Here is a 22,410-nt window from a genome sequence, read left to right as displayed (position 1 = left end):
TATTTTATTAAAAAGAAAGTAGTCAGAAAATATTCCAAGGAAGTTCTTGCTTTCGTTTATCAGACGGAGCATGAACAATGAAACATTACTTTCTAGAGGGAAAGCTATATCCATGCAGAGTCCAAGCTGAGCTCTGAAAGGTAACTTTTTTTTTTTCAAAACTGAGCAAAAACTTTCTGTACATGTGGTAGTTTTTAGTTCTTGTGGAATCACACAGTTGATTAACTGACAATCATATTTAAAAAGCTCCATTTATTTCATGCACTAACTAGTAAAAAATAACTCTCACCCATAAGAAAACCAATTTAAACGTTTGTAAATCAATTAGTTTTCTTTCTGTGTGGCAGGTGTCTTGGCAGTAACCAAGGTCAGCCAATGTGCTTTGTGAATGAGTTATAAATGATACCAATTGCAGGGTGTGCCATTATCAATTGGTTCTCTTTGTGGGCTTACGGTTTTGGTGAATCTGGCTTAGTTCTCAGAAACAGAATATTGAACCCCAGTTTGTTTAGCCAGCAGAACAGAACCAATCACTGTGAATTTGAACTTGTATTACATTGCAAAATAAGACATTTATGATGTAACTTGAATTCCTTGTCAGCGAGAAACAGAACTGAGATCGCTTGTTACAGGAACTTTTATAACCTGCTCACCTACATTTCACATGTTTATAGAGACTGCCTTCACTTATAAACTGCAGTTGACAGTCATAAAGCTCTTTGTTATAATGGCAAATTCTGATAACAATTTTGCCCTACATTGGCTCCAAATTCCACTGGAAACTGTAATAAATGGCTCATTTATAAAATGGGTCATTTTGTCCGTCCTTCACTAATTTCACATTTATGGAGAGAAAGGAGTGCTCATCTGGAAACGTACTTCCTCTGAGTCCCAAAGAGGGGGAAGAGAGAAGAAGTCTCTGGTGGGTAAGGTTTGCTAATATCTTTTTGTTTTAGCAAAACAATTTCTCAAGTAGTTCTATCTGCTAAGTGTGTGCATTTTCACCAGATCCTGAGACTTACTAGCCCCAAGTTCTTAGAAACTGTACAGGGCTCATGACTGACAGGGCTGTACGCTGTGTCCTTGTTTTTACAACTTGATTGTAAAGGATGCTAACCTAATAGAACAGGTGTGAACTATAAATGAAAAATCCTGTTTAATCATTTATATTTGTCTGCAAAGAACTTGGAAACCTGAATCTCTGACCCTTAAATATATATATTTAACATATATTTTTAAATTCTTTATAATTTTTCTATAGCCATTGGAATTTTGTTACAGGCACACGTGCAGGCGCATGCACACATCTAGTCATAGGACAACTTGTTTTTAATAACTTTAAACAATTTATTTGATAATCTAAACATGAATTGTACTTTGTCTTCCTGGGAGATGATTATATTGTTTTCAACACCCTCCTTCCTGTAGAGATTTGGAAGAAATTTATTCTTTTAAGATTGTTCGGATCATAAGGGGCAGCATTAGATGTGCCTTGCCTTGGTGATACCAGTTAACTCCGTTAACTATTTATTTATATGAAGAATAATTGGGAGAAACAAAAGTTGTCAACATCACCAAGGCAATGTATTAAATTATCAAATGTGCTCGAATCTTTTATAAAACAGATATAGCAGAATCAGGATGACAATCCCAAGAGTATTTCTTTATTCAGATCCTGACCTCTTTCTTTCTCCTCTCTTCCCCCTACACCTTCATTTTTTCTAGATAGGGTTTCTCTGTGTAGCCCAGGCTGGCCTAGAACTTGGATCCACCTGCCTCTGCCACTTTAGTGCTGAAGTTAAAGGCTCGCTGTGGTAGACTCTCACTCATCTTTTGGTGTTTTCTGGGTGATTTTTTTCCTACATGTGCCTGGAAAATAGAAGTGGTTATGTCTAATGCTAAGATGAGCCAAGCCAGTCAGCACGTTGGATGGAGACTTTGTGCTTCAGGATTCAGGCTGCCTGGTGATTGGTTGTATTCTTGTTAATATTCTAGAATTTAGCACTGTTTGGGGCAACTTTAAGAATCTAATTTCCTGCTGGGGAGTGGTGGCGCATGCCTTTAATCCTAGCACTTGGGAGGCAGAGGCAGGCAGATTTCTGAGTTTGAGGCCAGCCTGGTCTACAGAGTGAGTTCCAGGACAGCCAGGGCTACACAGAGATACCCTGTCTCGAAAAACAAAAACAAAAAAAGCCCAAACAAACAAACGAATCTAATTCCCCAACAGCAATGTGTGGAAACCTGACTTTTGGAGGAGCAGGTGTTAGCTTAGCATGGTCAATGTATGACTGTTTCCAGGTTGTTGTATACAACACACAGTAACAGGCTTGGGGAGAGAATCTTATCTGTGGGATTAAGCATCCTATGCAGTCCTCAAGATTTCTAGTCCAGGAAGGTCTGCCTGATTATATTTGACAGATTTTTTTTTCCCTGACAGGACATTTCATGCATAATTAACAGGAAAGGTGTTTTTTGAAGATAGGAACTTGATGTATTATGACATCATTAAAATCTGTAAAGGTCACATTGCTCTACTCATCATGTTATGTGCTGTTTTTCAGCCTTCATCACGGCGGCTTGGACTGTCCTGTGCCAACTGTCACACCACAACCACTACCTTATGGCGTAGAAATGCTGAGGGTGAACCCGTATGCAATGCTTGCGGGCTCTATATGAAACTCCATGGGGTATGCCTCTTATTCTGTTTATGAATACATACAGTTAGTACCTGAATTGTCAGGTTTTAATTATAAGACAGAATCAGCAAATGAAAAAAAATAAGATGTAAAAGTGAATATGCCTGTGTACACACGCCCTGTAGTGAATTCAAACTACTCTGAGCTGTAATGTGATCTGATCAGTTCAGCCACTAAGGAGCCAGGGAGTAAAACCCACTACCAACTAATCTGACATTAACATTCTTTGTAAAACATCTTGATTTTAGAAATGTAAAAATGAGCCAAGTGTAGCTTGAAGGCCTTTAATTCAAGATAGCCAGGGCTACACAGAGAAACCCTGTATTAAGAAAAAGAAAAAAGGAAATGTAAAAATGTAAAGTGTATATTTCAAAATTGATAGTGAAATCATGATTATTATAAATCTAAAGTTTTAAGAAATTTGACAAAGGCATTTGTCTGAAGAAGTCATATTTGAAACCTTCTGTTAGAGCCTATACTTCATTAAAGGACTGCAGAGATTCTTGTAAATTTCAATATTTGCTTGTCTGGTTCTAGATAAGGTCTCATTCTGTAGCCTAGGCTGACCTCCCAGCCCAGGGTGCAGCAGAGCCTGGGCCTCAGCCTTCTGAGTGCTGGGATTTTCCGCATGAGCCGCCGGCTAATGACGAGCAGTCTCTTAAAGTAAATAATCTGTGTTGTAGGGAGAAGGTATTTGATCTCTTTTAAATAAAGATATTAAAAGTAAAGATTCATACAAGAAATATTTGCTCTATAATTGTTATTTCAGATAATAATTGTGAAGTTGAAAATATTAAATTCTCCATGATAAAGAATCTCTGTTTGTTGGAGAAAGGGGAAATCTTTATGCATTTACAATCTAGTGTTGAGACATATGTGTGTCACATGTGTGTTGATATACATATCTATCTATCTATCTATCTATCTATCTATCTATCTATCTATCTATCTATCTATCTCAACACACGTATGTGGAAGAAAAAATTCCCAAAGTCTTTAATTCGTTTAAAGCTATTGACGTAGCTGGGTAGGGCTCCTCTAGCACACCTGAGTCCTTAGTACTGAAAAAAAGATTACTTATTTTCTGTGGCACTGAACATTCTGCCCACTGAGCTACATTCCCAGGTACTTTAAAAATGAGGGCTTTCAGTACTAAAATCATCTTTTGTCTAAATTTCCTTCAGTATAATACTTACATGTAAGACCGATGTGGACATCTTTTAGGTGCCTCGACCACTTGCTATGAAAAAAGAAGGAATTCAAACCAGGAAACGAAAACCTAAAAATATGAATAAGTCAAAAGCTTGTTCTGGTAAGTATGATAAAATGCCATTTTCTCTGAAAAGTGTTTTCTGGCTTTGACCATGGAGGTAGGTGGACTCATGGCTCATCTCTTGCAGGTAGCAGCAGTGGCTCTGTCCCTATGACTCCAACTTCCTCTTCTTCTAATTCAGATGACTGCACCAAAAATACTTCTCCTTCCACACAAACGACCGCCTCAGGGGTGAGTGCAAGAGCAGCCTGGGACTCCTGAGGGGGGCTGCTCTATCTGATTGAAATTATCTTAAATTTTATCTTATCAGCAGTATAATAATCTGAACCAACAGTTTAGTGAATTGGTACCTAAGAATAGTTTTTTTAGAGGAAATTATATTTGAATGTCAACAAAATGTCAAAACTTAAGTACTTTACAAACCTCTTCATTAAGGTCCAGCTTTTTTAGTGGTCAGATTAGCCCAAAGAAGTGCTAAAGCTTCAGATTGATCATGTTTAGTTTTCTCTCCTTTCTTTCTCTCCTTCTTCCCTCTCTCCCCTCCTCCCTCCTTCCTTCCCCACCTTCCTTGCTTGCTTGCTTGCGAGAGTCACTATGTATTCTTAACCTAGATTAGTGAAATCACTAGGCGTCTGTCAACTCCAGATTTCCTTTCATAGATGCTATCAGGGCAGTTGTTCCCACTGCTCTCCTTGGGAGAGCAGCAGCTTCCAGTGGTCATTAATTCCAAAGGATCATTTCAGCAATGACAAATGATACCAGCCAGTTTCTGTCTACTGTGACAGAACCCACTCTAATGTTTGTCCAGGTCACCTGGCCTCCCTCAGCTTCAGCGGGTGTTCCACCAGAGTCCTTTCAGGTACACACCCAGCCTTCAGGCAGGACTCTGTAAGTACAGAGTACAGCCAAGGATTCTTCCCTTTCAGCCAGGGTTAGACTAGGAATAACACCCTTGTTTATCTAGAAGCTGTTGGCTGTATAGTTTGGCCATGGATTCTTTTTTTTTTTTTAAGATTTATTGATGAGTACACTGTAGCTGTCTTCAGACACACCAGAAGAGGGCATCCAATCTCATTACAGATGGTTGTGAGCCACCATGTGGTTGCTGGGATTTGAACTCAGGACCTCTGGAAGAGCAGTCAGTGCTCTTAACCGCTGAGCCATCTCTCCAGCCCCTTGGCCATGGATTCTTAAGGGTACTTCAAAATACTGCAGATTTCTAAGCTCCACCCTGGATTTTGAGTGTGAGGCCTAGAAGCTTGTGTATCCATACAATAGCCACAAATGAAACTGAAAGCCTCGCTAGAGGTGTCTGGGAGCTTCCATAGCCTCTCTTTCTGTCTCATCCTACCACAGTCACAAATCCAAATTGACATACTAAAGACAGTACTCCAGATTTGAGATGATTTGATGGTTCTTTGTGGACCAAATTTCTTTAATGAAAACAGATTGAAATAATTAAACATTATTCTATACATGCATGAAATTGTCAAAGGATTAAAAACATTGTAGCTGGTATACAATATGTTTCTATAAATATTTGTTGAATGGACATAGTGAAAGAATAATGTAGCAAAAAATTTTTCCATTTTTTTTTTCTCTTAGACCTGTCTCACATAAAACTCTGTGTAGACCAAGTCTTCTCGAAGAGGTTCATCTACCTCTGCCTCTGCTGGGATTAAAGGCATATGACGCCCAGTATTCCAGCTGATTCTGTTTGTTGCAAATGTTAGGTTAAGGAGCTTTTATAAATGTGAATGATTGTGTGTGTGTGGTATATTGCATGTATGTGTGGTATTATTGCATGCATGTGTGATATGTGTGGGATATTCATGTGCCCATTATGTATGTGCACCATACATGTAAAAATCAGAGGACAGCTTTGTGGAGTCAGACAGTCAGTACCTGTGCCTGTTGACCCATCCCTGGCTCCTGTACTCATTACTTGGAGTGTGAATGCAGATCCGGTTATCTGAAGCGATAAATTGATTTTGTTACTTATTGGGAAATGAAAGATCAAGTATTGATTTCTCCTAATCTTTGGTCCTCAGATTGTGAAGGTAAATGGGGCAGAATGATGTTTTATTTTCTCTGGTGTATTAATGAGCTACCAGGTTTGGAGCCACTGTCTGTGTCTTGTCAGTGGTTAGCCCCAAGCTACTGTTGAGGAAGGTGATGTCTAGTTTTTGTGGCTGAAACTTAGTTTGAATGTTAATGCCATAGGCTTCCTGTGTTTGCTTGGGGAGTGGTGCTAGTGTGAATGTAGCCATATTTGCTCTTGTGGGTTTGTGATGTAAAAATTCAAACTTCTCTTAATAAATCCAGTCTGTTGGAAGGAAAATGAAAAAGCTGGAAGAGGAACTTAATCAGGATGGGGGTCCTACAAACTGTAGGCTGGTTCTCTAGCCTTGCTTTGTTAGTGGCCTGTTCCCTTCAGAGGAAGAACAGCATCCTTACAGAGACCAGGAGACAGAACAGTAAGAATTTTTAGTGGGGACTCCTGAGAGGCCCTTTATCAGGCTGCAGACCTTCAGGGTCTTAGTTCTGAAACCTCCATGGGACCTGGAGAGCCTGTGGCAGCTAGTGTGAGCAGCAGCACCCTAAGCAGCTGGGGTAGAGCTGGGTGACGTCACCTCCCATCTGCCCTAGATGGGGTTGCTTCTTCACTCTACTCCTTGTTAGCCTTCTGCAGAGAATACCAGGTTGCCACAGAGACAAGCAGGCTTTCCCTGAATGGCAATCCTACCACCGATGTCCTCATAAGCTGCTCCTGACTTGATGTGAGGACCTTTGGATATTGTCCCACGTGAAGAGTAATTGCAGCTGGCTTGTCCCTTCTCTAGATTGTTACCAAGGAGGGCCCTTTCATGCCTCTTTGGCCCTTAGCACTTTCTAGTGCTTTATCTGGCTGTGTTGAACTTCCATGGTTCTGTGGTATGTTCGGTGTGGTAACTGCATGGCTGTGGAGAGAATTATAAAGCCTGTGAACAGTTGGTGGAAGCACTTTTATAGGTGTCTGCATTGACAGAAGTATGTCTCTTTTCCCGAAGTCTGGGTCACACTGTCTACTGGTAAGCCACTGGCTCTGACTGATCCACTGTAGGATCTAGGAATCATTGTAGTAGAAGCAAGCATGAGGTTACCATACAAGCTTGAGTCTGGCATTGCAGTGCAGTGTCTTCACTGGCTCAGGGCACACATCTCACTCAAGGGTGGTTCACCCCCACTGACTTCCAGCACTGCCTGTGACTGGTGTAGTAAGAAATTCACAGTGTGTGCCTGGGGGGGTTGAGGTGCAATGACGACTAGACTGTGAATCAGGAAGTCTCAGGCACAGAGATGGTGGGGCTGGAGCCACATGTTCATCCTTCGGCAGAGAGATGGCAGGGTAACATGGCTGACTTTGCTTGGTGGAAATCAAACACTGTTCCACACACAGGGCTACAGCAGCCCCCGTGTTGTCCATCCTTCCTCTCCCTTTGGGAAGCCACTTGGTGGCATTTCTAGCTGGCTCCTTGCCGGTGGACCATTCACACTGCCACTAGGTTCTTGGGTTCCCTTGCCAAGGGACACTGGAGTAGGCTGTCTTGTCTACTGCTGTAGCCTGAGCCAGGCCCCAGGTCCCTTCCCAGCAGCAATGGGGTATGGGAAGGAGTCTTCTCTGTCTCTCTCTTTCTGTGATTCAATTAAGTTAACATATTTACATTGTATATGTGCATACACTGTGGTGAGCTTGTGATGGTCAGAGAACAACTTTGGGAAGTCACTTCTCCATTATGTTCCAGAGATTATACTAGGTAGTCAGGCTTGTGTGACAAGCAGTTTTCCAGCGGGGCCGTCTTACTGCCCATCCTTTACATTGTTTCTTACTTTGTAGTACTAGAGGTAGAGTCCAGGTCTTTGTCCCCAACCCTTTTAAAACATGGTCAGTAATCTTATTTATTTATTTATTTATTTATTTATTTATTTATATTGAGGCAGGGCCTTACTGTGTAGCCCTGGGTCTCCTGTAACTCCCTGTGTAGACCAGGCTGGCTTTGAACTCGAAGAGATCTATCTGCCTCTGCCTCCTGAGTGTTAGGATTAAAGGTGTTCGTCACCATATGTGGCTGGCCTTTATCATGTAGTTAAATTTTGGCCTTTTACTAAGTTGCTAGGTTAGCTTTAATCTCTGTGTGTACCCTAGGCAAACCTCCTGAATGCCACCGTCACCATTCCTGGCTAGACCAGATCATTCTTCCACACGAATATGGAGCCTGGAGAGAGAATCACTCTGCTCCAAAGCTCCACCGTGCTGGTCAGTTTTTTCTGTCCTAGCTTTATGTACCAGCTCTGACTTGTGCTTTAATGAGTCCTTTGTCTGGGAGAATAAGAAAGACTTCTGTGTGACTCAGTTTCTCCTTGTGGGAAGCTGTGCTGATGTGAGGTTCACAGACTGAAGGGAGAAAGGCAGTATTTTCCTTCCCGGTGTTGGGAAGGGTCCCTACCATGCAGCCTGGCATTGATAGAATAAATGCACGTTGATGTTTGTACTGAACTACCAAATATGCTAGCAGTCTGTCTTACTATGGCTAAATTTTTTCTTATTTGTAAGTTTATTGAAAAACACGTAATTGACCTAATTTGACAGCAGAATTTGTGTTTATTCTCCATGGCATATAAAGATACTAAAATCTGCTGGACGTGGTGGTACTAGCTTTTAATCTCAGCATTCAGACTATCTATGAGTTCAAGGCCATTCTACATAGAGAGTTCCAGGTCTGCTGGGGCTACAGACTGAGACTGTGTCTTTAAAAAAAAAAATTGTTTTTTTTTTTTTTGGGCTGGGCATAGGCCCACACACACTTGCAGAGGCAGATGAATCTCTGTGAATTTGAGGCCAGCCTGATCTACAGAGACAGCCAGGACAGTCATGGCTACACAGAGAAATCCTATCTCAGAAAACCTCATCAACCAACCAAATATTTTTTGAATTCCAGGTGTTGACCAAGATGTAAACTTTTTGTTATTGTTATTAAGGAGTAAAATATTAAATGTGTATAATTTCAGTCATTAGAGACTTAATATACATCTGGTCAGTAGTCTTTTTCCCTGTGACTTAAAGGGCTAACACTCTGTGTGTGTGCGTGTGTGTACGTGTGTGTGTGTGCACACTTGTGACACTCACCTGCTTAGAGTAGTAGCCCAAACCTGTAATCTTAGAACTCCAAAAAGTGAGGCAGGAGAGTCTCCAGGTTGAGGCCAGCTTGGGATATGTACAGAGAATTAATATGTGAATATAAAGAATCAATGAACTATATTTTGCCTGCCTAAGATAGTATCAGTAATTATTTAAAAAACTTGAGATTACATCGGACGAAGCTATAATATTAAACTTGTAACACTGCACTGTGGCATTGGCAAATATCTAGTCTGCTTCTGCTTTGCTGGGTGTTGAGAAGCATTGATGTGTAGGAGGTATATTTTACAGGGGAGGAAAACAAGGGCTCCCTCCTGGAACTGCTCATAATATGGAGGCACCAATGGAGTGTCATGGTCTTTCTCTCCGTGATGAGCAAAGCAGCAAAGCGGGCAAGGGGAAGCTCTCAGCTCTGGCTGCAGTTGGAAGGGACCTATGGAGAGCAGAAGAATCCTGAAGTAACTGAGTAATATTGAGTTAGTTTTAAAAATATTTTGCTTTATGGGTATGGATGGGTACGTTGCCTGCTGTGCACCTGTGTGCCTGGTGCCCAAGGCAGCCCTGGGGGTCAGGAGGAGCAGAAGAAGGTGGGATCCTCTGGAAGTGCGGTTATATAGTGGCTCACTGTGAGGATTCTGGGAACCTTGGGTCCATGGGAACAGCACACAGTGCCCTTCAGTATTGAGCCGTCTCTAGTCTTCTTTTAAGTCTCATGTACCTCAGCCTATGTAGCCAACGGTTTGAGCCAAACCTGAGCTCCAGGTTTCCTCGGCTGGGATTACAGGCCTGTGCCCCTTTGCCTAAATAGTTACCTGTAATTCTTTTTCTAATGAAAATTAGTCATTTGAGATTTTTGCATAATGTATTTTGTTCATGTATCCCCTCCCTCAATCGAGTAGAGCTTTTGGAGAGAAAAATGGGGAAGGAGAGCAGATGAGACTGGCTCTTTAGTAAAGGTGACCATAGCCTGCTCTGATAAAGTTGAATTCAGTCCTGGGGCATGGGTGGTAGAAGTAAGAGAAAACTCCCAATCAATAAAGTAATTAAGAATTAAAAACAAAATGTAGATAGAAGTATCCAGGAAAGAGGAGTAGCAATCCATGGTACGAAAGGGTGAGTGTTTAAATTTGGTGTGGCTAGAATGCAGGGATTTAAAAAAAAAAAGAAGCTCCAAGTTTTAAAAAATATTTCAAAGCCATGTCAAGTCAGCAGTAAGGAGAGCCCAAACTATGTTCATTTGTAAATAATGAACTTTAGCTAACCCTGGCTTCCATGACAGGTGTGTTTTCTATCTGTCTGTTGGACTCCAACAATTGCCATATTTTTGATTGGGAGTGTTTTTGATAATTGAAATAAACAATGCCAGCATGCTCCTGCTTGCCTGTTCCACAGGCATGTTTTCCTTCTCTCCTGAAATCTCCTGGATCACGATGTGCCCGAACTCACACCCTTACACGGTTGTTTCTCAGCCTCCGGCTTGAAGGTGAGGGGCTGCCCTGCTGTATCTCTAAATAGAAACAGGAGTTCTGCTGTGTTGGGAAACAGGTTTCCTTACTTGTGTTTCTTGTTGGTAACACATGAAGAAGCAGAAGAGCATGAATCCCATATTCGATACTGTCTAGGTCTGAACCTAGCTTGGATCTGTTTCATAATTTTAGTAGTGTTGTTTTTGTCTCTCTGGCACTTCTAGGACACTGTAGACACTGGTCTGCCTTCCCTACTGTAGGTACCCCTGAGTGTTGTGGTGATCTGAGTTAACATACACCCTTAAGTGCTTGTCCTCAACAGCAGTGCTTAGGGACAGATACTTTTTAGGATAGACCAAAATAAGCTTTGTGAAACCTGCAGAAGAAAGTGTAGATACCTGGGTAGGTTAACATTTTGAAGTTCTTTACATAAATATTTAAAAAAAGATTTGTTTATTTTTTGTGCATGAGTATTTTGCCTGCATGTATATATTTGCCTGGTGTCTGCAGAAATGAGGTGTTGGATGCCCCTGAACTGCAGTCAATCATAGATGGTTGTGAGCCACCATGTGAGAGAAATTAAACCCCCAGTTCTCTGCAAGGACAAGTGGTCCTAACTGCTGGACCATCTCTCCAATCTGGGCTGTTGCTTGCATTTTTTATGACATGGTCTTTTGTAGTTCAGGCTGGACTCAAACATATCTGAGACTGGCCTTGAACTTCTGATCCTCCTGCTTTTTTTTGGCCCCCAGGTGCAAGAATTTTTTTGCAATCTGTGGTGAGGTTAGAAAGCATTACTTCTGTTTCTTAGCTCATGCTTTACCTCTCACCCAAGTTCTTTTGTTTGTTTGTTTGTTTGTTTTGTTTTGCTTTTTTTTTTTTCCGTGACATGGTTTCTCTGTGTAGCCCTGGCTGTCCTGGAGCTCACTCTGTAGACCAGGCTGGCCTCAAAATTAGAGATCTGCCTGCCTCCCGAGTGCTTGGGTTATCAGTGTGAAAATTTTTATTAGAAGATTTTTCACTACTGTGTTAGAATCAGTTTGGGTTTGCCAAGATGTTATTGCTAGACACAGACAATAGTCCCTGCATAGGAACTGGAAGGCACATTGGTGACAGACTCAGCCTTCACAAGCTGTGGATTGCTTTTTCTGGCCCTAGGGTATAAAGTTACCACTTCTCCCACCTTCTTGTCCCCCATGGTGTTGGAGACCATACTCAGGGCCTGGAGGATGCTCAGCAAGTACTTACAATTTGCGCTACAAGGCCAGGCCTGCTATGGCTTTAAAAAAATGTTTTATTTATGTATATATACGTAAATATTGTGAGCATATTACACATACATATGTGTGTCATGACTGAAAAGGGCCTCAGATCCTCCAGAGCTACAGGTGATTCTGAGCCAACTGTGGGTGCTAGAAGCTGAAACCAAACTAGATTATGGAAAAGCAAGAGGTACTCATATCTATAGTGGAGTTTTCCTATGATGGTCAAGCTGGTCTTGAATGCCTGGGTGCAGGTGATTCTTCTGTTTCAGTGCCCCACTCCCACCCCTGTAGCTGGGAAACAGCACACCATTGTCACCATTTGAGTATTCTGCATGCACCTCACAGAGCACCTGAAAACTAAATCCTTATATTAATCTAGTCCTTAATTTAAAAAAAGAATTGTTTTATCTTATGTGTATGAGAGCTTTGCTTGCATGTATGTGAATATATGTGTGTATGTATGTGTGTATGTATGTGTGTATGTGTACATGTGTGTTTGTGCTGGTCTGGAAGTCACAGGAATTTTCCTACCTTAGTCTCCTTAGTACTGGGATTTCAGGCTTGAACCACTTTCCCCAGCTTGGAGCCCTGCTGCTTCTATTGGGAAGTAATTTGTTGTTTTTTGCTTTTTATGTATATGAGTGTTTTGTCTACATGTATGTCTGTTTACCACACATATGCCTGGTCCCCAGAGGGCATCCAATCCCCAGAACTGGATGCTTGTGAACCACCACATGTGTGGGAATGAAACATGCAACAGATGCTCTTTATTTCTAAGCTGTCTGTCTGCAGCCCAGCCTTTCATCACCTACTTTCTCAATTGTAAGTTAGTGGGCACAGGGGCAAGGGTTTATTTCCACCAAGAATCTTTAATGTGCTAGGTTCTTTTACTCATCCATCTGAGTGGGACACAGAGGTGAGGAAGAGGTCTAGGATCATGTTCCAAGTTTAATGGTCAAGGCTCTGATTTGGGGCCAGGTCTGGCTTGGGCACTCAGTGTTACTACTACAGCATACAACACTGATTTCTTTAAACAAAAGAAATAATGTTTTATTACATTTGACTGGTCTTAGTGAGTAATTTAGGAAACAAATATCTTACCACTAAAATAGGTGGGAAAACAGTGACCATGTGTGTCCCTGTGTACAGCCTAGGTAGCTCTGGATGGCTGGAAACTTGCTATGCAGACCATTATGGTCCCAAACTCCCAGAGATCTGTCTGCCTCTGCCTCCCCTGAAATTAAGAATATGTGCTTGGCCTTAGGTGTATGTGTGTATGTTTGTGCCAGGTGTTTGTGGGTGTATGCATGTGAGTTCAGGTATCCATGGAAGCCGGAAGACAGCATTATTTCCTTTGGACCAGAAGTCAAACATTTTTGAGCAGGTTAATCTAGATCTGGGAACCAAGCTTGGTTCTTTAAGAACAGTCAGTATGTGCTTTTAACCATTGAGCCATCTCTAGCCCTATTTAAAAGTTTTATTACATGTACAGGTGTATCTGCTTGTGTGTATACACAGCTGTGCAGGTACCAGCATAGGCATCTGTGGAGGTCCTGGGCCTAGAGTTGCAGGTGTTAGGGAGCTTTATATGTGGTTTCTGGGATTGTATCCTTGATCCTAATGATGTGGCCCAAGACTCTTAGGTGAGCCATGTCTCCAGCACATGGGCTTTACTAATGAACACATCCTCTTAATCTAAATTAAATCGATATAGAAAATAAAATGTATTATGGTACTGAGTGTATGACAGAAAGCTATTAGGTAGAAATTATCATGTTATTTGTAAGATTAAACTTAATAGTGTTATTAACCAGTAAGTTGCTACCTATAATAAGTACTATTTCCGATTTTTATGAGAGTGTCCATAAGTGTGTACATATGACCATGGCTTGTGTATGGAGGTCTGAGAAACATCTTGTGGGGTCCATTCTCTCTCTCTTCTCACCACTCAGATCTCAAGGATTAAACTCAGGTCATCAGGCTTGGTGCCTTTTCCTACCAAGCACCTCACCAACCCTCAGTTTTATGAAATGATAAAACAGACACTTTCCATTCTCTAGCGGCAGCATTTGTATTCCCAATTACTCTTGTCTAAAAAATGAAAAAGGAGTTTAAAAACTGCTACTCTCTCACAGTGGTGCTGAGAACTGGGTTAGGCTTTATCATTGCCTCATTTATAAACCAGGACACTGAGTGACTCCCTAAGGTCACAGAACACACTGGTGTTGAATCAGGGACTGGAACCAACATCTCCTAGCTCCTAAGTCACCCCGCCCCTCACCCCGGGGGAGTTGGCCAATCAGCTCAGTTATTAATACCCCACATGCTGCCAACCATGAACATAAATATGTTGTTGGCATTTTATCTTCACATTCCCTATGTACCAGCTGCCTTCTCTCTTCGTTCACAGCCTTTCTAGTAACTTGTAATTCTATCTGAACACTAGCTAGCCTTCACAGAACGTCACCCTAGCAGAGAATGTTTAAATAAGGATTTTGAAAAGCTTTCATTTGCTAACTCACTCCTCTCTCCCTCTCCCTCTCCCTCTCCCTCTCCCTCTCCCTCTCCCTCTCCCTCTCTCTCTCTCTCTGTTATGGTAAGGTAGTAAGAAAATCCCCAGGGCTTTGAATACAGCACAATGTATGTGCCCACCTAAGCTATCACGGACTGAGGCTTACTTAATAAGTGACTCATTGCTCTTCACAGGTCTAAGAGCCAGAACGAGGCAGAGAGCACATTCTCAGAGCCTTTTTGCCTATTGTACAGCCCCAAAAAGATTTTTTTCACCTTTTTAAAAAAAATCCTGGCCTCTAAAAAACATACAAAATTGCCACAAAATGTGAAATAATGTTACATGAAAACAAAGCTACAGACAAGAAAGCTGGCTTAGGATGATCTGAAATGTTATTGCTAAATGAGTCTTTGAAGAAAATGAATTCCCTTACTGGAATTAAAGTAATTTATTATGTATTTCATGGGTGTCTGCCAAAAGGGTTAGCAGCAAAATGAAGACCTAATGGGTCCGAATTAAATTCAGTCTGATAGATAGCCTTGTTCCTGTTTAGGGCTACCTGCTAATTCTCTCTGTATGCTAGTACTTTCAAAGATAGGTGTCATCAGACTTAACGTCTCATAACTCAGCTCTGTCATATCCAGCTTTAGGACAGCCTAGTACTCAATTTGTGTGTCTGTTTGCTACAGAACCTCTCATAGCCCAGGCTGGCCTCAGATTTGCTTTGTAGCTGAGGCTGGCCAGGAATTCCTGATTTTCCTGTTTCCACCTCCTAAGGGTGGCAACAGGAATTTGCCACCATGCCCACGTCATGTGATAAACAGAATTCCTAGACTGTATCTGGTGTTTCAATGCATCAGCACCATGGCCTGCTGCCTGTCTGGTATATTGGCATGGTGAGTTTCACCAGTGTTACAAGCCTTTTTTTATTGTATCATTTTTATTGTATCAAACTTTATGCTTGATGTTGTCATTAAATTTAGTGTTTGGTTTGCAGGGGAGCCTGAATGTGATCTGAAGTTTATTCTGGGGCTTACAGATTAGCAGCAGGGAGGAAACAGATTCAGGCAGCCAAGAGCATCCTGTGACTATCGGGAGCTGGTTAAGACTTGTCCTCCTACAAGGGGAGAATAATTCCTCCCATCTGGTCCTTAGGAGTATTGTGGAGTGTAAATGGGAGATGCCCACAGACTGCTTTGAAGCTTAAAAAAACAGCAGCTCCTTAAAATAGAGGCTTGACTAGCACTCCGACCCACCCCCAAGAGGGTGGAAGTAAATCTTTACTTTCTAAAAGGGCGATGTGAAGGGGTTCCCCGTGTTATGTGGAACAGCCATATTTCTAAGCTTTCCCCCCATAGCACTTTTATAGTCTGTATTTCCTTGGTTCCTGCTGCTGTGGCTGCTGAGTATCTGTTCTGACCTTGGCTGTGTTTTCCCACTGAAGCTCAGGGTTAGGATCTTCACCCATCTCCTGAGAAGCACATGAAAATGGTGACACAGCTTCATTTGACTACTAAACAGAATAATCCATTTCAATTTCACAAACCTTTTCTTTAGAATTTTTCCAGATTGGCTTCATGTTCCCAGATAAACCCTGGAAGTTTATGTTTGCCTACAGCGTAGTCTTGAGCTGTCTGCCTTTCCTACCTGACACTCTCCTCTAGAGTGGGAGCAGGGCTGCAACGCCACGTGCTTCTTTGTTCAGGATGGTTTGTGGCCAGAAAATCATTTGCTTTCTAGGCAAGCACTGAAATTCCACGAAGGAATCAAAACCAAGCCTGCATTAGGCAGTTACGGGGACAAGCCACTTTTTAGGAGTTCACTGGCGCTGTGTGGAGAGCTGTGCTGTGAGGACAAGTCTCAGGTCCACATGGGCTATGTGTTTCGGTACCTTCCACTTGTCACCTTGAAAACTCACTGAGTCTGAGTTTTGTCCTATTCTGCCTCCATCTGGATCAAAATAAGCCTTTTCAAGAGGACACACAGGTTTCCATGCGAGTATTTTCCCTTTACTGGGATTTATGCATACATTTTTGTTTTTTTCTTTCTTGCCAAAGGGAGCTAGAGAAAGTTTAGCTTAGAGGCTACAAAAGCACAGCTTTGTTGAGGAATGCCTGGCTTCCCCTCACACAGGATTCGTGAGCACAGACCCACTCAAATGCATGGGGAGGCAGATCAGGGTCTTGAAGCTCAGAGCCCCACCCTAGAGTGTGACCACTTGCCCTGTAACTTGCCTGGGCACAGAGAGCATTTCCTTCCTGCAGAGAAGAACTGTAGAAGAAATGCAGACACTCTAGCAGAGTTCTGTGCTGTTTCTTTGATACAAGACCCCCTGTAGCCCACCCATGCTGGCTTCTGTTTTGGTGTGTAGCTGAGGTGGCATTGGACTGATGCTTCTAAGCTCCCTCGTCATTATAACAGCACTGCCATGCCTGGAATTGAACCCAGGGTTTCACGCAGCTTGGCAAGTCCTCTACCAACAGAGCTATCTCCTCAATAGCTTCAATTGGGTTTTCTTACAAAATTAAAATTTATGCTATATATGGTAGCATGTATCTGTGATACCAGCCCCTGTGAAGTGGGAGGCAGGATGGTGAATGAAATCCAGGCTATCCTAGGCTCATAGCACAGCACCATTTCAAATGTGTATGCTTCTACATATGCACACATAATTTCATAAGCTAGAAAACTTTGTTTATTTGTCTTTTTGCTCTGTTTTATTTGTTTTTCTTTTTGATATAGGATCTCACTATTAGATCAAATTGGCCTGGGAACTCACAGATCCTCCTGCGTCTGCCTCCCCAAAGGCATGTGCCAACATGCAGCATTCTGTCCTTTTTAAAATTAGAATAGTGGGATTGTGTGTGTGTGTGTGGTAAGTGTGAATAGAATCCAAAAGAAGAAAAATTTCAGGAGTTTTCTCCCTTATCCCTGGGTTTGGAAAGCTGTCTTTGTGTCTCTTCTCTCTGGTGTGTTTGGACATTCTGTCCTATGGAGGTTTTCTCCAGTTCTCCATTTCTGGGAGATGTGAAGGCCACAGCAGGAGAGAGGAGATTACTGCTGGGAGCCAGCCGGTGCTAGACACTGTTCTGAGCATTTGACTGCTCAAATGTATCAAATCTGAATCCTTTAATAACTTTACCAGTGACATTCAGAGACAGAGATGGCTTATTCTCAAGAGAAGCAGCTGGGTGATGTGAGATGGCCTGTGTGTGCCTCAGAGGCAAACGGGCTTCCCCACGTTCTCTTCTGTTGCAGCCCGGGCTTCTTCCTTTCCAGGGGCATTTTCCCTCCTGGCTGTGCTGCTGTCTCCCACCTACCCTGTCGTGCATGCTATGCTAAGCCCAGGCAGAGTCTGGTGCTGATAACACATTCTTTCAGCAGGAAGTGCCTCCATTTTCAGTTGTCCGTGGGAGGGTGGAGGGCAGATAAGCTGTGACTGGAAACACAGAACAGATTTCTACTCCACCCTCAGTGCACTTTGATCTGAGAGAGAGAGGGGATTTCTGCCGGGTTTGAACTGCCTGTCTGCCTGGGGAAGGGAGGAGGACGGTTAGGCTCTGTGTATCCCTAAGTGCCCTTCTCTGCTTTCCCCCAGGAACATTTGTTTCAGTTCTAGAAGAGCCTTTGGGTATATTGAGAGGCCCACCATTTGATAAAGTCCTTTGAAGGAGTTAATTAGATGTGGGAAAATGTTAACTCATAGAAATTCCTTGATGTGTTTGTTTTGACGTAGGGTCTCACTATGTAGCTCTGGCTGGCCTGTAACTAAGGAAATAGATCAGGCCAGTGTCTCTAAATCAGAGATCCACTCGTCCCTTTAAAAAGCTGGGATTAAAGGCATGCACCACAACTAAAGTTCTTACCAGATTATTTTTATTTTTGTTGTTGCTTTTTGGTTTTGTTTTGGATTTTGGGGTTTTATTTGTGTGAGATAGTGTCTCATCATGGTCCAGGCTGGCCTCCAACCCTGTATGCAGGTGAGGAGAATGGCCTTGAACTCCCATCCTCCTGCTACTGCAGTGTTGGGGTTACAGATCTTCACTACTGTGTTCAGTTCTTTTTTCTTTTTCTTTCTCTCCACCCCAAGACCCCTTTTTAAAAATCCTTTAAGACAAGCCCAGGCTAATTTCTGCTTTAGCTTCCTGGACTGAGATTAGAGGGATGAGATACTACGCCTGAGAGATAGATAGATAGATAGATAGATAGATAGATAGATAGATAGAGAGAGAGCGAGCGAGAGAGCGCACGCATTCATGCGTGCACACATTCGGGGGTGGAGGGAGAGAGAGAGAGGTATGTGTGTGTATGAGAGAGAGAGAGAGAGAGAGAGAGAGAGAGAGAGAGTGAGAGGTATGTGTGTATGAGAGAGAGACGCAGAGATATAGGTGTGTGTGTGTGTGAGAGAGAGAGAGACAGGGAGGGAGAGGGAGAGGGAGAGGGAGAGGGAGAGGGAGAGGGAGAGGGAGAGGGATTGAGAGAGAGAGAGAGAGAGAGAGAGAGAGAGAGAGAGAAGTGTACAAGAGAGAGAGAGAGAGGGGCGGGTGGAGGGGGAAGACTGGGTCTTCTATACAGTCCATGCGGTTCTCAAAGTCCCCATCCTTCTGCCTCCGTTTCCAGAATGTCTCATGCTTGGTGAACGTGTGTACACACTGGTTTCATGATTATGAATGCTTTCTGATTTTTTTCTCCTCAGATGATACATGAATAAAACCTATGAGGGGAAGGGATTTTAAGATGAAAACCAGTGATGAGCTAGGTTTCTTAGGATAGTTAGTGACTCTGCAATTAAAAACAGCTGTTAGAGTCACTCCACGCAGAACATAGCGCCCTGTAACTAGAGCAGAGTTATGTGTTTCTCCCAGGCTTGGGTGTCAAGCCTTGGGTTTACACTGGGCAGCACAGAGATGTTCTCAGGGATACTGGGGCCCTCTGGCCTCTCCCTTGTTAGTGCCTTCCCTCCCTTTCACACCCTCATTTCATCAACCTTACGGTCCCATTCAATCACCTGAGCCTTTAACATAGGCCTCTGATTTGTGAAGCCAGTAGCCTCGATTGTTCCCTGTTCTATTAGAGTGTTCAAAGGAAAATACTCAGAGAGAGGGATAACTGGCAAGGAGGCCCAATGCTCTCAGATGTCACCACTCTTGTCCCCAACACTCTTACACACAGGACATGGAATCCATGACCTCGTGGTTTTTACTTACCACTGTAGGAGAGGATTTTTCCCATCTTGCTACATGATCTTATTATTTTTAATAATTGCATAATAGTTCATGGAGTAGATGACCCAGGTTTCTAGACCATTCCATATTGGATTGTTCCCATGGTTTCAACTATTTTAAGTAGTCCAGTAATGGATGGCTTCCTTTGTTCCACCTTTCCTTTCTTTTGGATTATTTTCTTATAATACATTTCCTGAAGTAGAATTACCGAGTTCACCAGGTCATAAGCTTCTCAGTGGCCTTGGACACTTTTAATTGCCTTTTGTCAAAACCAAAGTATAGCCTCATGGGCCACAGACAAAGGACCAGCATGTTTACTTGACACCAGACTTTTGTAGTGTTGTAAAGATTTTAAATGTTATTTTTCTTTCTGTGATGAGAAAGAAAACCCAGAGTCTTAGTGTTAACTTGAGTGTATCCCACTGGGGACATCTGCAGGCTCCGGACTTCCTGTGTTGTGTTTCATGTTTAGATACCATGTTCTTAGGACCGCTGAGGTAGCTCAGTGGCAAAAGGTATTTGTATCACAAGCCTAGCATTCTGAGTTCAATCCTAGAAGGCATATAGAATTGGAGAGAGGGAGAGAAAGACTGATTCCGTGAAGTTGTTGTCTGCCACATACATGCTGTGGCACACACACGCCCCAGTCTTATCCTCTATTCTCTCTCTCTCTCTCTGTCTCTCTCTCTGTCTCTCTCTCTGTCTCTCTCTCTCTCTCTCTCTCTCTCTCTCTCTCTCTCTCTCTCTTTTTCTCTCTCTCCCAAGCTGGCTTCCAACTCATGGTACTCACTGCTCCAGCCTCTGCCTCCTGAGTGTTGTGCATAGCTCAAAGATTTTCTTTTAAAAAAATTTCAAAACAGACAGGAGCCAAAGGTCATTTCAAATGGTTGTTGAATGTCTTATATTTCTCTTTATGAAGAGCTGTCACTAAAATTAAAATACATAGCCTCTGGGAGACAGAGGCAGGCAGATCTCTATAAGTTTGAGGCCAGCATGATCTAAATAGTAAATTACAGGCCAACCGTGTCTCAAATGAACAGACAAATGAACAAATGCATAGCCTGAATCTTGGCTTTCACTCAACACTGCTTTGTTCCTGGACAGTAATTGCTGACCTGAGCTGAGGGATAGAACTGGGGAGAGAACAAGCAGGGAGAGAACATTTTAATGTTAACAACAGTATTTCTATGTGTATAATCTTTACTATCGACTAGCACTTACTGTACAGACTTTATATACAAACATGATAGTTAACAACAATGATTTCCAGCACAGGTGCATTTAGATAGCATTTTATTTTATTTTATTTTATTTTATTTTATTTTATTTTATTTTATTTTATTTTATTTTATTTTATTTTCAGTCAGGGTTTCTCTGAGCTCTGACTGTCCTGGAACTCTCTGTAGACCAGGATGGCTTTGAACTCAGAGATCTGCCTTCCTCTGTTTCCCAAGCGCTGGGATTAAAGGTGTATGCCACTGTCAACACTTGGCTTTATTTTTTTTTTAAGAGATCTTTTCACTTATTTATTTTTATTTTATGTACATTGGTGTTTGCCTTCGTGTGTTGGAGGGTGTCAGATCCACTGGAATCGGAGTCACAGTGACGAGCTGTCATGTGGCTGCCCCTTTAGAATGCGCGCCAACAAGGCACCATTAGAACATGATTACAGACATGCTGAGTCGAGCCTAAGCCAGGTAACCTGTGTGCAGACTGGAGTACACCCGAGGTGACCTGCCCAGAACTTTGGAATTCAACCCATCTCCACCAAGCAGGCTGATTTAGAATCTAACCCAGAAGCCTTTGGCCTCTGAGACTTCCACCCTACCACTCATTTTAAGCTGTGAGCTGGACAGTGAGCTAAGCTGCTTGCTTGGCTAGCCTTCCCTCTTGGAGCTCCCAACAAACGCCAGCAGGGGCTTTGTTAATGACCCTGGTGGAGTACCTTGTTGCACTGGGCTAGCTCTCTGGGCAATCCCAGCACTCTCCGAATTTGTCAGAAGTAATACCTTCTTTCAGAGAAATCAGACACAGCCAGAGACCAGTAGATTGGTTGTTTCTGAAATAAGTGGGTTGGTGAGAAGTTGGGCATGACAGAACTCACTCTACAGAAGCTACTGTTTGTGTGTCGCTCAGACTTGGGAGCTTGAAATGGAGTTTCTGGAATCAAGATCTAAAATCAACATCAGAACTCCGAGTGTCACGCTCTCTAGCAGCCAGCTTGGCAGCATTGCTGAAGTCATTTCAGTAACTTCACACTAATCTGTATGCAATTTTAAACATCTGGAGTTGGGCATGGTGGCTCACACCTTCAATCCCAGCACTTGGAGGGAGAGGCAAGTGGATATCTGAGTTCAAGGCCAGCCTGGTCTACAGAGTTCTAGGACACCCATAGCTACACAGAGAAACCCTGTCTCAAACGACAACATAACAAAACAGAAAGAAACCGAAACAAACACAAAACAGAGCTCGATATCTCAACCGCTTTGTGATGTTAGCTCCCCCCACCCCCCACCATTTCTCCTGATGCTGTCAGTTTGTGTCTTTATGCTTGTAATGTTTACATTAAAATCTGAGTTTAGGGATTTCCTTCTTTCCTTCTTTCCTGTCTTCCTACCTTCCTGCCTTCTTGCCTTCCTGCCTTCTTGCCTTCTTGCCTTCTTGCCTTCTTGCCTTCTTGCCTTCTTGCCTTCTTGCCTTCCTGCCTTCTTGCCTTCTTGCCTTGCCTTCCTGCCTTCTTGTCTTCTTGCCTTCCTGCCTTCCTGCCTTCCTGCCTTCCTGCCTTCCTGCCTTC

General features: G+C 42.6%; 1 protein-coding gene across 1 annotated transcript in view; it reads left to right on the top strand.

Annotated features, from left to right (window-relative positions):
- Gata6 (GATA binding protein 6) overlaps positions 1-22,410 on the top strand; it is a 33,270-nt gene that overhangs the window by 8,303 nt on the left and 2,557 nt on the right. Inside the window, exons 4-6 of the mRNA XM_028759516.1 lie at positions 2,562-2,687; positions 3,921-4,008; positions 4,097-4,200. Coding sequence (XP_028615349.1) covers positions 2,562-2,687; positions 3,921-4,008; positions 4,097-4,200 — 318 coding nt within the window. The remainder of the gene's footprint in view (positions 1-2,561; positions 2,688-3,920; positions 4,009-4,096; positions 4,201-22,410) is intronic.

The sequence above is a fragment of the Grammomys surdaster genome, unplaced genomic scaffold, assembly GCF_004785775.1.
Source record: "Grammomys surdaster isolate TR1022 unplaced genomic scaffold, NIH_TR_1.0 126298, whole genome shotgun sequence".
NCBI classification, from domain to species: Eukaryota; Metazoa; Chordata; class Mammalia; order Rodentia; family Muridae; genus Grammomys; species Grammomys surdaster.
The sequence above is the reverse complement of the archived record's forward strand: the minus strand, read 5'-3'. Positions and strand labels throughout refer to the sequence as shown.